The sequence below is a fragment of the Diadema antillarum genome, unplaced genomic scaffold, assembly GCF_040938485.1.
Source record: "Diadema antillarum isolate AM-2024a unplaced genomic scaffold, OU_Dant_1.0 scf00000063, whole genome shotgun sequence".
NCBI classification, from domain to species: domain Eukaryota; kingdom Metazoa; phylum Echinodermata; class Echinoidea; order Diadematoida; family Diadematidae; genus Diadema; species Diadema antillarum.
In genome coordinates this window covers 3,060,432-3,075,483 of record NW_027270952.1, presented here as the reverse complement: position 1 = coordinate 3,075,483, position 15,052 = coordinate 3,060,432, and the positions used below count along the sequence as shown (strand labels likewise).

Genomic DNA, 15,052 nt, shown 5'->3' with positions numbered 1-15,052 from the left:
CAATTTATACACTTGATACTAATGAGAGTGAATGCCAATTGCTACCTACCCTTCTGTATGTCTTTTCCCTATCCCCCTTCTTTCCTCCCCCATCCCCCCCCCCAAAAAAAAAGGAGGGTTCAAGGATATCAAGAGTTCATCATTTATAGCTCAGAGCTTTCCAACATCTTCTACTAAAAGTGAGGACATCTGTCTGTTTTGATTTGAAAGCTCACTTAGGCCAGGAGGAGAAAGGTTATCTGCAGGAACTGAAATTATAGCTGACCTTCTCTGAGACAGTGTAGTGCCATTTCCTGAGCCGCCTGTTCTCCGTGGTCAGCTTCTCGGCAGCTCCTTGCAGCTTGGTGATGTACTCCTCCAGCTCCTTGGGGTTGTCCCACGTCACCTGCACCTTGCCCTTGCCCTCGTCCTTGGACCCCGCCCGCGGGTTCTTGATGATGCGCTCAAAGGCCAGTGCCGACTGCAACATCATGTTGCGCTGGCTGGGGATCATCTGCTCTGCGATGCTGTTGTGAAAGTGTGCCACCTTGGGTGGGGAGAGAAGCAGAGTAGTGATTGGAATAATCCAAGTAAGATCGAAAAAGAACAAGAACAACCTCCCTTCCTTTCCCTTGTTTTACCTACCTACCATCAATAGTCCCTCCTAACAACATATGATTCATCAATCCACCCATCCATCCACCCATCCATCCATCCATTCATCAATCCATTCTACAAACACACACTTCTATCAACGTTTATATGTTCTGTTGAAAAAAAAAAACATTTTAAAAAGTTGAATAGAATTGAATTGAATTGAATACTGGTATATAGCTATACTTTTGATTTCTACCCATCCGCCCTTCATCACTTCCCAACCGAAATGTATCTTCCCATCTGTCTACTCCCTCTATTTTTCTCTCTCCCTCTTCCTTTTTCCTCCCCTTTCCCACACAAATGCTATTTACTGTAAAATGCTGCTGATGTCCTATAGACATCCTCCCTCACTTTCTCCAAACAAACAGGTAGAAGGCAAACTTATTACAACATACAATTTACACACACACACAAAATCTCAAGCTCCATTGACTTAAACTGTTGTGCCATACACGAGAACAAACCTGTTTGAGTATGACGCCATGCTTGTAGAACTTCTGCGCCGTGGCAGCGGTGTGCTGGATCTTGGCTGCCACTGGGTAGCCCAGGGCTTGCAGCTGTCGCACCTCCCTCATGAGAGTGACCAGCCGCTCGCTGTACGAAACCTTCAGCTCGTTGTTCTTTGTCTCAAACTCCATCAGTCTACCGGTCATCTGCAAACTGGCAATGGTGTCATATATTGGCAGAGCAAATTGCTTTTATTCATGATTTGGAAAATAAGCAACTCATCGAAGCTGTAAAAACTCTACCATCAGTGCACCACATAATTATATAAAATATCAGGAATAAATGCTAAATGGTGGCTGCATTACTACACTATGAAAGCAGCACATTACTTTTGCATCTTCTCACATATCCCTCTTGTGAAAATGGATGACTTTAGAGGCTTTCTGATTTCTAATCAGCACTAGCTTTGTGTATTCGCCTTTCACATTTAAGAACAACAAGATGATAATTACCTTGAAACGTAAATGCACTGCAGTCTTTACGTAAATACTACAGTGCCTTCCTAACCGGACAGGCGTCATGTCCACTAGACCACCGAGCTTTCGCCCGAAAGCAAGTGTTGGTTCTAATCCTTATAGCATGCAGCGGGTACTGCTTTGTTATTCAAATTCATGAATTTCTTACCTTGAAATAATGAGCCAGTGCCTTCCTAACAATGAAAATGCTCCAGTGACAATCATTTCTCTTTGGTAAGATCTTTTACAGAGATCAGACGATAGTAAACAAATATTCCAAGTACTGAGAGGCTCTAGTTGAAGCTATGGATTCTGAGGTTGCAGCAAACAGTGATATTTCTCTTCACTGAGGAATCCATGTTTTCACAAGGGGTTCAAAATAGTGCATGATACATTTGCTTTATATTCCCCAGATGAATCTTTATAAAGAATAATACAAGTGGGAGGTTGTCAGTTTGTTGTGTGTTTACACATTGCATGCAGCACAGTTAATCAGTGTGAGGCTGCAGATACAATTTTCCCATCAGTGTACAAGGACTTTAGTCAAAAATATCTGATTATGACATTATATATACCTGAGAGGTTTGTTGGGGTCATCAATGGCTGCTTGCATCTCGCTGGACCAAGTGTCGAACTGGTCCTGTCGCCAGTTCCGCAGTTCATCCAGCAGATCTCCTGCATCCCGTCTGAAACGGCCAAAGCCGGACAAGTCATTGAGCAGCGTATCAGCCACTTGGGAAGTCTGTTCAACCTGAAGCAGAAAACGTAAGAAATAAAAGATATCAAACACATGTGTATCTTCTCTATAAGGGAAAACATTGTTTGTTTGTTTTGTTTTGTTTTGTTGGGTTTTTTTTTTTACCAAAGACATTTAAGATGCAGCAACTTCTGTTGCATCAGTATTGTGAAGATTAAGAATATCTGGTGACTAGGAACAGCACCACTGAAATACATGCGTGCAGGGCAATCAGTAAACTTTCATGAGAGAATAAACTGCTGAAATTTTTTAGAAGTTGCAGCAGGGACGACTTGACAATCTAGCACCCACCTTGGCCTCCAGCTGCCGCACCCAGACGATGTTATTGACCACTTCAGGCAGGTTCTTGCTGGTGGGTGGACTGCTCTCACTTGTCCGGACGTTGAAGTCATCCTTGATGGCCTTCAGATACACCTGTAGCTGGCCCAGGAGCGTCTCTCTGATGGGAAGACAAGGAGAAGCATGTTAAGGTTCATTCAATAGGATTGTGGATGAAATGTTACTCTTTATTTTACAGTTGATACTAACGAACATATTGTACATATAAAAGATAAGATAGATATGTAGGAAGACATGGACAGAGAGGGAAGATATACTCTCTAAATTAAATATTTCAGTGTTTTTATTTTTTTATATTTCTGCAAGTCAGTTGATATTTGCAAAATCAACACCTTGCAAATATATTTGCGCCCCCCCCCCCCCCCCACGTGACACAAATTTGTTGAATATCATATTCAAGATGGGGAAAGGCTAATACTGAGTGATAATACTTCATTCTCATACTGTCAATGTGGTTTTCGAAGGCATATTTAACCATTCGTTAAATTGCCTTTCAAGTCATAATTTGCAAAATATACTTTCAAAACATATGGCATATACAGCAATAGATATGAAAGATGTGACAAATATGAAGGATATGGACAGATTAAGAAAATATACTTTCAGATATAACGAAACTGTAAAAATATGGTAGAAAATGAAGATATGGACAAACAAAGAAGATGTAATATATATGAAAGTTGTGGTGGATATCAAAAACATGGACAAACAAAGAGGATATATTAGATATGAAAGATGCGGTAGCTGTTGGACATCTAGACAAGTATAGATATAATAGATATGAAAGATGTGGTAGATGTTGGAGATATAGACAAGTATAAATCTAACAGATATGGAAGATGTGGTAGATATCAAAGATACATACACAAATACAGAGGATATAAGAGATATGACAGATTTGATAGAGACAGAAAATATGTAAGATACACAATAGGAATACACAAAGATTAGGAAGACATGAACCACATGATAGCTAAGGAGGAAAGTAAGGCAGCTATGGATATGAAAACTATGAACACATACGCATTAAAAAAAATGCCACCCCAGATATGGTAATGATGCTGCACAGAGCCATCTTTATGCCTGCATATACGCACCTCTCTGACACAACCTCCTTGCGAACGCTCTCCCGGCTCACAAGCTCCTTGTTCTTCTGGAACTCTCTAAGAAGCTGGCTGGGGTTGCCCTCAACGTTACGGAACTGCGACCTCAGCTTGATGGCTATGCGCCTCTCGGCAGGATTGATAGCTGGCAATGGTGAAAAGGTTTAAAGTGGAGTTAGCTGATGCATCCTGCCATCTATTACTTTGACAAAAACAGAATGCCAGAATTCACAAAGTTAGTTTCAATCTAGTCCATGAACGGAGCAAGTTTTGTCTGCATACATGCACATGACACACTGCTGTACACCAACAGACCTATACAAATAAACGCACACTAACATACGCATATACGAGGTATGCCTTCTAGGCTTATTGTAAGCTAGAGACTAGGTTCAAATCAGGGATTTTCTTCAGTAAATTCAGACCTAACGGTCATTTATTTAATAAACATTTAACTTGATACAAACAGTGACAATTACTAATCATTTATTCCAAAATGCACAGATGAAAAATATATAAATCTCATATCTGAAAAGAGATATCCATAAAGATGCATGCATGGGCATAGATACACAAATGTATCCCAAAACTTGTATAAAAAAGAACAGAAAATGCATACACCAGGAAACTGCTGACATTGAATGAATCAAAATCCCGTCATGAATGCATGCTCATCACTGAAAATAAAAATTTCACATCATTTTGTTTAAAACATCAAAGGCTGCACTGAAAAGACTTTGCCTAAGCAGTTGTTAGTACAATTTTATTTGTTTGAGGGGAACCAAAATACATGGGAGTCTCTTTAATCCACAATGCCACACATTTATATGCAAAAGGTTAATAGTCTAGTTTTAAAAAAAAAAGATACTGGAAATCTAAAGAACCAAGCATCTATTCACCAGCAACAAGTTTTGTTAAGCTTTGATTTACTGCTATGAGTCCTGTATTTCAAGCTCACTAAATTCTATTAAATGTCTTGTCCTTCAGTGTTAGAATAGGAGTCAATCTCTACAAAAACTTCAAAGTAAATGTTCAGTGCCTTTCTGTTTGGCCACAAGTAAAAATTTTGCATCAGTACTTCCTCTCATATTCTCTGACTGCCTACATCATCTTCCAGCAGCAAAGGACAAAAATATTAACTCTCTAAAAGTTAATATCACTCTAAGACCACGTATGAAATGTTGTGACATGCACATGACAAAAGCCATTAACTCAACATAGAGCAACCAGATTTTTACTGGAAACTTAGAAAAAACTACACTTTATACCACGTCCCCAGAATCAATCCCTGTGGAGGAAGTAAGGCTACGTACATACCTCTTTCAAACTGAGCAACAGCAGCCCTCCACATGGGTTCAGTGTAAGGGTTGTACTGGAGAGCGTTCAGCCCAGAGAAGGCAGAGAAGACATCCTTCAGTCTCACCTCCTCTTGCTCACCAGCCGACAGCAGACGCATCATCTGCTCGTGGATCGTCCTCAGCGTGGCGATCTGACAATGTCAAGAATTGAGATCAATTCTGCATCACAGACTGACAGAAGTTCCACTCTTATACTTGCCATGTTCTTCCCACCTTAACGTACCATACGTGACTCTAGAGTCATTGAATGGATTTCAAAAGTAATTGAGGAAGCATTTATTACTTCAATGTTGATTTTACAATTCTTCCTTGTTGATAAGCCTTTCCAAGAATCACAAGTACTTTGAGAGAATGAAACTTCTACTATATCACCAATCTTCAAGATTCAACGGGTATTATTAATTATATTAGCAGTATGCCTAATGGGCATCTTCTGAGAAAAATTATACTGTGACTTACTTCTCAATACAATGACTTTCAATGAGACAATTAAAAAGCGGTAATGTTACAGATTTTTCATCTTTATACTGAAGTTACAATTGATTAAAGCTGTGTGTCCTCCTGCCACTAAAAATTATCATCAGTTTGAAGAAGCCAACTGCATTTAAAAAGATCCTGTTGACCCCTCCAATACCTTTGGAATGAATACTATTATTTTTTTCTATATAAAAATATATGTATGCAGTCGTGACATATCCCAACTTTCTGATTTAAAACTTCAGACATCTCAGGTGAAGAAAGCCCACTTGTTACCAAGTAATGTGTAAACCGGGTCATCTCTACCCAAGCACAGTACAATTATATCAGACAACGCTGATTACCTCTTGCAGTCTCTTGGAGAGCTGGGAGAGACTTTCGGAGGTGAACTTAGGCCCCTTCCAGGGGTGCATGGGGTCCCTCTTCCAGAACTGCTCGGTGAGCTTCTCGCAGCTGGCCACCCACCTGAGGCAGATGGCGATGCCGCTGAGCAGAGCCTGCTTTACCTTGTGGAAGGGGTCCTGCCAGAGGGCAAAGGCTGCGAGCTTGCGCTGGATGAAACGCCCAAATGCACTGCCTAGAATAGCACAAGTTGGGTAAAAGCAAGAAATCAAAGTCACTAGTAACAGTCTTCAACAGCCCTTTTCTATGTAATTCTTTCTAAACAATGCTCTTTCCCCTTGTATTTGAATTATATGGAAGCAAGGCAGCATCACCATTCATGTGGCTCACTACAGCCCTCTTTGGCAAAATTGCTGGACAGCCTCATAAAAATACATGAAGTCAACTCTACACCCCAAAATAAATCCAAAAGAGTACTGTAAGCCAATATTACTGCATGGTGATGTTGATATGGGCTAACGAAAGAATAAAGAAGAATCTTTGCATTTCCAATACTGTAACAACTTCATTGATATAACATATACACGTACATTAGAATCATTGTGTCTCACAGGCAGACACAGACCCCTCAACACTTAAATTTCTTGACAGAGAACAAAAGAAGTTGGTTTGATTGTGCAGTTTCAGTGGCTAAAAATTAAGTACTACCTGGTAAGCACATTGTTCTGTACATTGTTATCATTGTTAGTAGAGTAGTAGTAATAGTAGTAGTAGTAGTAGTAGTAGTAGTAGTAGTAGTAGTAGTAGTAGTAGTAGTAGTAGTAGTAGTAGTAGTAGTAGTAGTAGTAGCAGTAGTAGTAGTAGTAGTAGTAGTAGTAGCAGTAGTAGTAGTAATAGTAGTAGTAATAGTAGTAGTAGTAGTAGCAGCAGTAGTAACAGTAGTAACAGCAGCAGCAGCAGCAGCAGTAGTAGTAGTTATGTAGTAGTAGTAGTAGTAGTAGTAGTACTAGCAGAATGATTTTACTATCACTACTGCTCCTACTTTTTCTACCATATCATCACCATCATCAGCCATAAAGTGGTCATTAATGATGTTCATTCCAGAAACAGGGGCAGCATGATCAAGACTACATCTCTACTGACCTATGACCTCGAGCAGGTGGGCCATCCTCTTCTCGGGATAGGGATCAAACTCCCCTTGCTTCCAGACATCATCGACAGCATCCTGGGTGGTGTCAACCAGTTCCTGGACCTCCTCTAGGGACAAGCTGTCGAGACTGTCAAACTCTCGCGATACCGTCTCGAAGAAGGAGAGAAAGTGCTGGGCACGCTCCCGGGCCTCTTCGTTCCGCCCAGACATTGCCACTTCCGACCAGAACTGGAACTCGTCCGACGGAGTCAGAATGCCTAAATTAGAGGAAGACATCAGATAGAAGTTCAACCTCATCGCTTGATTCTTTCAGTTTAAATCCTTCATCCACACTTTCTATGACAGCGACATCAATGTCGCACACATGTCTACTTCATCAGCCCACAAAAGCCAGAAATTGAGCATTCTCAACTACAGTCAAGTGAAGGTTTTCACCCATTAAGAAAAAAAAAACCAAAGGTAAAAGTTTTCAAAGATGCACAATCCCGGCTCACCCCACTTCCATATAAGCAAGACAAAACTTCACTGCACAAAGAGAACATGACAAATTTCTTGAAAATCCCCGCAAGCCTCATTTCAGTGGCAGCAGCAAAGTCAAAGCAAAGGCAAAGTCAGCCTGTAATGATATAAGTTCACCTCTTTTATTCATAGGTACACTTTCTTTGGCAGGTTTTGTGACTCCGAGCCAATTTCAGTGAGCTTCACTTGATACCTTTGGGGATGAGAGTATTTCTGTACGTATTCTACCCTGTACAAAAATATTCGCTTGTTGTCTTTTCACGGTAGATCAGTAGAGTGCAAAAAGTGACAGTGAAAATTCCCACACTGTGAAAAATGTCATGTTTTCATAGTAGAAGAGAAGATAGAAGCTAAAATTTTGCCTGCAAAGTCGTTATCTCCTCTCTTGTCTGTGCCAGCTTGGGAAGGGTCCTTTCTCCTGACAAGACTCTTCAGCCCTGCCCTCAGTTCACTCAGGAGGCTCTGCAACTTTGGGTTAAAGGAGCGGTTGTACTTCTCGTCCTCTATCAGAATAGGAGCAAAGACCTGCAGACACGAACAGACAGATAAATGACTCAGTTATTTCCCGTAACTCAATGAACATTTCAACAATGTACAAGGATAACTCTCTCTACCATACAGAATGAGTTACCTTTAAAAGCATTTATGTTATTTCATGGGGGCATCACAGACACAACTTTGTAAGTTCCCACTCAACTGACTGACCGAGCTAAACGTTACATTTCCTAGCATTGAAGTCTTTCCACACAATTCTACAATTAATCCTTCATGCAGCATAGGCCATACGATAAGAAACATTAAAAACATAATTTGACAGAATCACTTAAACATGCAAAAAGATGTTTTAAGAAAAATTATCTCACAAGTAATCAATAAAATTTGTTTGCAGTAGACACTACCATTTTATATCGCATTTGAGGACTTTCAAATGCAGATACAGATTTTTCAGTTCTTGAAATCGGAAGCTGGTATTGACAAGTTTCATCAGTTGTCCTCACGACAAAAATATGCTTCTATTAGAGTGGTCCCCAAAGTGCACTACAGTTCTTTCATATTTAAAAATATCTTCTTCAGTAAGTAATTTGACAAGACCAGGTATATACAAACTGATAAAATGACATGATCTTGAGAACTTGTGGGCTAATCAGTCACAGACAGTTTGGTGCTTCGACAAAGTCTACATGCAGTCTTCTTTGGAGTCAGGTGATTTACCTTATCAACTGCATGATAGAGGGCCTGGGCTGGAGAGTCTAGCATGGAAATGGTGAGGACATCAGACTGGATATTATCTGCGGAGATCACATCTGGGCGAAGCTTGAAGAATGCTACCACTTTCTCTCCTGTGTCACTCACAGTAATCTGATGAGAAAAAAAAATGTTTAAAACAATCACGTGAGTTGAAGTTCTGTGTTTGGTTGCAGTGGCACGATGCATACACGCACACAGCAACGGTGTACAGTCAAAATTAACAGTAATTATTCAACTTTTACATGACTTTGGAGACTCAGATGCAAGTACTATAGGTTGTGAAAGGTTAAGGGTTATTTTGTGCATGTTTAGACATCATTATACAAGGCGATGTAAAACTACACTAGCCCCTTGTAATAGGTTGCAATTACCTATGTACGCAGCGGCTGGAAATAAAAACAGTAAAATATCAAATAGCAAGGACCTCCCACATCACCTCTCTCCAAAAATTTGGACGAGAAGCTACTTTCTTGTTTTACTTGAATTAACTTACATTTACGAAGGAACAGAATAAGGTGGAGACTAGAGTAATCATCCCTGTTTGCAACAGGGTGCCTATTAGTGGCAGGGACCATTTCATACGTTGATGAAAAGACCCAATCAGGTGCAAGAGTACCTCTACTTCCCATAACACTTGCAAGTAACTCCCGCTTTTGTTCTAAAAAGGGACTAAGCATACTTGCCACTCTTTAGCTGTTTCATTGATGTCGACCAATGAAAATGCCCCTGGACCCTGCTGCAAAAAGGCATCCCATCACAAACAGGGATAACTACTCTACAATCACTTGATAATCTTTCTTCATATGGGAAATTGGAATCACCTTGCCTATTCTAAATTCTTGATAGTTGTTCTCATCTTCTTCTTGCTCATTGAATGTCCAGTAGAATAGTCTGTGTATTTGCATATTTGCATAACATATGTTCCAAGTTCATGTAAAGGTGCTGCATTACCTTATTTGCCAGAAAAATGTTCTTGTTCCCCCCGGAGCTGTTAAGCTTGGCTGATAGCACGGTACAGTTGCCATCGTCCAAAAAGTTGTTCAGCTCCAGGGTAGAATGGAGGCTGGTCACCGCATCGTCGCCAGTCGGGATACCCAGGAGAGCTGCACAGGAGGAGAGCACATGCTCCTTCCTCACGTCATCTGTTGGCATCTTTCAAGTGATGTGCAACCAGATTCTCAGTCTTCAGCTGAGCCTCATTTTAATACAATGCAAACGGGGCTCAATTCAGTCCTTTTCCAACCAAAGCACAAAGGCAAAGCTAAAGACAAAGTGAGAGAAAGCAAGATGAAAATCTAATTTGTAAGAAATATGCTATATGATTGAGGTGCTTAAATTTGACAGAGATACAAACTCTGTTGTAATTGTTAATTTGTCAGTGGTAGGGTAAACTATTGTACAGATCTAGACCACTATAACAGACCCAAATGTCTGTGGACTGACCTCTCTTCCGCACAGTACTGTACGGTTGTAGAATCCTAGTACTGGCAGCCTAGCCCTTGATTGACCCTACTCGTGAAACACTGTATACGCCATATATTTCACGAGTCTAAATTTTCGCGAATCAGGACTTCCCGACAATTTCGCGAGTGGTTAAATTCGCGATCATGGAGTCCTGTACTGAACAGAGAAATGTATACGCATTTATGTTACATTCATATCAGCATTAGAGTCAATATTTTCGAGTTTTTAATTTCGCGAATAGCAGCTGACTAGCAAAATAAAAACAGTAGGCCCCAAATGGCAAATAGGCCTACACCCTAGATCTAACGTTACATCATAATTGATATGGATGCATGCACGCACTGCAATAAGAAGAAAGCCTCTTAGGCTACCAGTATAGACCCTATTCCTATAGAGTAAAACCACCAATTTTCGGACACTTAAGCTTTTTCGCAATATTTGTTCAAGTCAAATAATACATACAAAATCAGATAACTTAGCTGTATGTTAAATATATCAAACTACTTTTTCTCAATATTGATTTTGTTAAATACATCATAAAATGTCACAAAATCCCTAAATATCATCACCTTGATAATCCCCCAGAATTCGGACACACCGCAATGCGCGTTCAATGTCAATACGCAGAGAGTCTACTACCACAAGGCCACTGAAAAATGAGCGCGCACCATACCTTGTTGCCGCAAGGCTGCATCGGGGACGTTGCGGCACCCATTCATGTCCAAATTCTGGTGACTCGGCACTTGCATTCAGCCGGCCTGTACATCTATTCACTGCATAGGCACCTACAGAGATTTTGTTTTTCTCTTGTGTTTTTTAGGATACCATCACACTCTATCAGCTTGCGATTTATAAGCAAAAAATCTTGCAACAGAACGGCGTAATTTTTCAATTTTTGGTGCTTTTTCGGCAACCCTGATTCTTAACAGTTCTAATTCGTGCTCACTTTGGAAAAGTTGCACCTATTGCTGCATTTTTGAAGGCGAAATTTGGGATTTTAGATGGATTTTTGGAGGTGACTCAGACACTTTCCTGTGGTGAACGAGTGTACAAGTAAATTACATGAAACGATGTGATATGCATGTGTTGTGACAGGAAAATTTGCTGGTTTGTGATAAGTGATAAGTCAAGTGTCCGGGTTCTGGAGGCCGGCCGAAAACTGGGGGTTTTAGATCTAGAGTAAAAGCCCCAATTTTCGGAGACTTACGCTTTTTTGCAATATTTTTCTGTTCAACTCAAATAATACTCTACAAAATTATATCTATAATAATGTATGTTAAATATATCAACCTACCGGTAATGATATTGATTTTGTTCAACAGATGATAAAATTTCACAGAATCCCCAAATATTATCACCTTGTCAATTCCCCAAAATTCGGACATGCGCACAATGTCAATACACGTACAAGGCCGGCCACTGAAAAATCCGTGCGCGCCATACCTTGTGAGCGCAAGATTGCATCGTGGACGTTGTGGCGCCCGTTCGTGGACGTTGTGGCGCCCGTTCGTGTCGCGAATTTTGGGGACTCTGCACTTGCATTCAGCCCCTGTACATTTATTCACTGCATCGGCACGTACGGAGATTTTGTTTTTCTTTAGTGTTTTTGAGGATACCATCACACTCTGAGCTTGCGATAAGCGAAAAATCTCGCAACAGAACGGGAATAGATGGTCTAGACACCGTTCTATTCACGATTCAATTTGCCCATTCTTCTAATCGTAGCCATGCCATGTGCCCATTAGGTTCTAGTTCTAACATTGCTACAGCGTTTCCTTAAACAGTTAGTTTGGCCTTGGGAATAGGTAATAATTAATCATGCTAGAACTAGAAGTTCTATTCCATTGTTTCTAGAAATTCTAACATGTTAATGTTACACTGTAGTATAGAACTGTTAGAATCTAGTCAGTATTTCTACAGTAGATCTAGATCTAGTACAGTACTCTCCACATAATCGGGTAGGCTCGAGCAGAGCGTTTCTTACCCGATTAAGCGGAGTACCCGATTAACAGAAGAACACGTCTCATTCACAACTGAGACACACAAAGTGTACAATTTGTATGTACATGCATTGTACACTGCACCAAACACCTACACTGTAAACTTACTAGTAACACGCGTGCTTGTGATGCACGGCACGTTATACATACCTCACACTTGCTCAGTCACGAGCAATAATTTACTCTTTTTATAGACAATATGTCTTCAGAAAACTTTGTTGTTTGACTATGGACTCCTCGCTAACACGCAGACGTTTCCAGAAAATAAACACGTCTCTTTGCATGCATTAGTCATGTAGAATGTCGGGTTACTTTTCGGGAAGTGACTGGGGAAAAACAAAATTTTGGAGCTGGTGCATGGCCTGATTTTTGTTGCAAACATCTCGTATTGTGAATGTTGTTGCGGAGCAAGGGAGGAGCGCATTTAGTGTGTTCAACTCCTGTCTGTCTGAGTGCCAGCTACATACTAAATGTTCGTTTACGTGTGTCAAGTCGGTACTGGTACATGTACATGTATTGTGTTTTCATGTTTAATCACTCCCCAAATGATCAGTCTTCTTTGCAAATTAAGAAGAGAATGCGATTAGAGTAAGAGCCCCAATTTTCAGACACTTAAGCTTTATTGCAATATTTATTCAACTCAAATAATACTCTCCAAAATTATATCTACATGTTAAATATATCAACCTCATTTTTCCCAATATTTACTTTGTTAAACAGATCATAAAATTTCACAAAAACCCCAAATATCATCACCTTGTCAATTCCCCAAAATTCGGACAGCGTCTCCAAAATTCGGACACGTGCGCAATGTCAATACGCATACAAGGCAGCTGAAAAATCCGCGCGCGCCATACATTATTGGTGCAAGGTCGCATCGGGGATGTTGCGGCGCCCGTTCGTGTCCGAATTTTGGGGACTCTGCACTTGCATTCAGCCCCTGTACATTTATTCACTGCATCGGCACGTACAGAGATTTTGTTTTTCTTTTGTGTATTTGAGGATACCATCACACTCTGAGCTTGCGATAACCGAAAAATCTCGCAACGGAACGGCGTAATTTTTCAATTTTTAGCGCTTTTTCGACGACCCCGATTCTTCACACGGGACCAAATTCAGTTCGGGAAACCCACTCACAAGGGGGGCCCCTCCTTATAAGTAACCCGTCCCCCTTATAAGTAACCCCGTCCCCCTTGTCAGTCGGTCAGTCGCCACGTCTGCACTCAAGCATTGCCGCGCCGCCGCGCCTGGCGACACTCACGCCAGTAATCGCTCGCATTTCAGCATTCGCATGGGTCGTTTGACATCGCATTTAAATCCATGATTTTAGATATGATGCCTCGAACCGATTTTGCTCAAATTTCGTGAGTAACTAGGAAACTTGTGAAGCTTTATGGACATAATCAAGCGAATTGCCGCAGTCCTTTCATTTTCGCGTTGCATTGCAAAAAAGCGTGGAGACTCCTTATAAGGGGTGCCCCGGGGGTTACTTATAAGGGGGACGGGGTTACTTATAAGGGGGACGGGGTTACTTATAAGGGGGACGGGTTACTTATAAGGAGGGGCCCCCCTTGTGAGTGGGTTTCCCGAACTGAATTCGCGCGCACTTTGGAAAAATTGTGGCGATTCCGTGTTTTTGATGGCAAAATTTGGGATTTCAGATGGATTTTTGGAGGTGACTCAGGCACTTTCCTGTGGTGAGTGAGTGTGCTAGTGTGTGAAACGATGTGATATGCTTGTGTTGTCAGTCGACTTTGCTGCATTGTGATAAGTGGGACGTGTCCGGACATTGGAGGCCGGCCAAAAATTGGGGTTCTTACTCTAGCCGTGGAAATTTTGACATTCATGATTTCTTAAAGTGTTATGTCTGCGATGAAATGTGGGTAGAAATTAGATAAGAAGAAAATTATTTACCCATTTATGCGGAGAGGCAACCCGATTATCAGGTAATCTTAAAAATTTTAATGTGCATTGGAACTGATTTTGACATGTCATTACTACCCAATGAAACGGAGTACCTGTTTAAGCGATACCCGATACGCGGAAAGTACTGTAGTAACAATCTAAGTTACCTAGTAGAGCCAGAGCCGAGGTCTAGATTCTAGTAGTAGTACGTAGACTATGGCTACGATTTACGAACGAAACAGGATCGTAATAGCAATAACATAGGGCCTAGACTACTCTATATAATAATAGGTAGGTAGTTGCGCCTGATGCCTTGCCACTGCATCTGCACTGGTATGTGATGTGTAAATTTATAACTCGTTAAGAAATTGGTGCATGCAATGCCATGGGCTGGCTGCAGCTTTCTTCTATGCAGTGCTGCGAGCAGCCTAGCCGCGGCCTATCACACTACGATACCATCCCAGCGATACCCGGGCGAAGAAGCACGGGACTCCACCGGCCTGGCAATGTACATGTGGTTGCCAAGGAATGGCGTTCGGTATCTACGTGCCACAATCACGTATTCTCCAAGCCACTAATGGCGCAACACGAATTCCGTTATCACCTGTGAGAAATGAACAAGCAAACATGTTTATTTGATGAATCCTTTGATTCGTGGGTGAAGAGCAGTCGCTTGATTTTGATGAACTTACCATTGCGGGTCGGGGATCACTTCTCGATCACACAGGAATTTCCTACATTCAACTATGTGTAAATATTGGCATTTTTCATTGGTCGAATCTTTTCCCTGTC

The 15,052-nt window shown here is 41.1% G+C and overlaps 1 protein-coding gene across 1 annotated transcript in view; it reads right to left on the bottom strand.

Annotated features, from left to right (window-relative positions):
• LOC139716300 (cytoplasmic dynein 2 heavy chain 1-like) overlaps positions 1-15,002 on the bottom strand; it is a 101,594-nt gene extending 86,592 nt beyond the window's left edge. The window contains 12 exon segments of the mRNA XM_071627863.1: positions 266-526; positions 1,101-1,296; positions 2,174-2,349; positions 2,647-2,794; positions 3,792-3,942; positions 5,115-5,286; positions 5,977-6,209; positions 7,118-7,381; positions 8,006-8,168; positions 8,856-9,002; positions 9,843-10,152; positions 14,953-15,002. Of these exon segments, the coding sequence (XP_071483964.1) occupies positions 266-526; positions 1,101-1,296; positions 2,174-2,349; positions 2,647-2,794; positions 3,792-3,942; positions 5,115-5,286; positions 5,977-6,209; positions 7,118-7,381; positions 8,006-8,168; positions 8,856-9,002; positions 9,843-10,043 (2,112 nt within the window). The 5' untranslated portion in view covers positions 10,044-10,152; positions 14,953-15,002.
• Between the last annotated feature and the right edge of the window lie 50 nt (positions 15,003-15,052).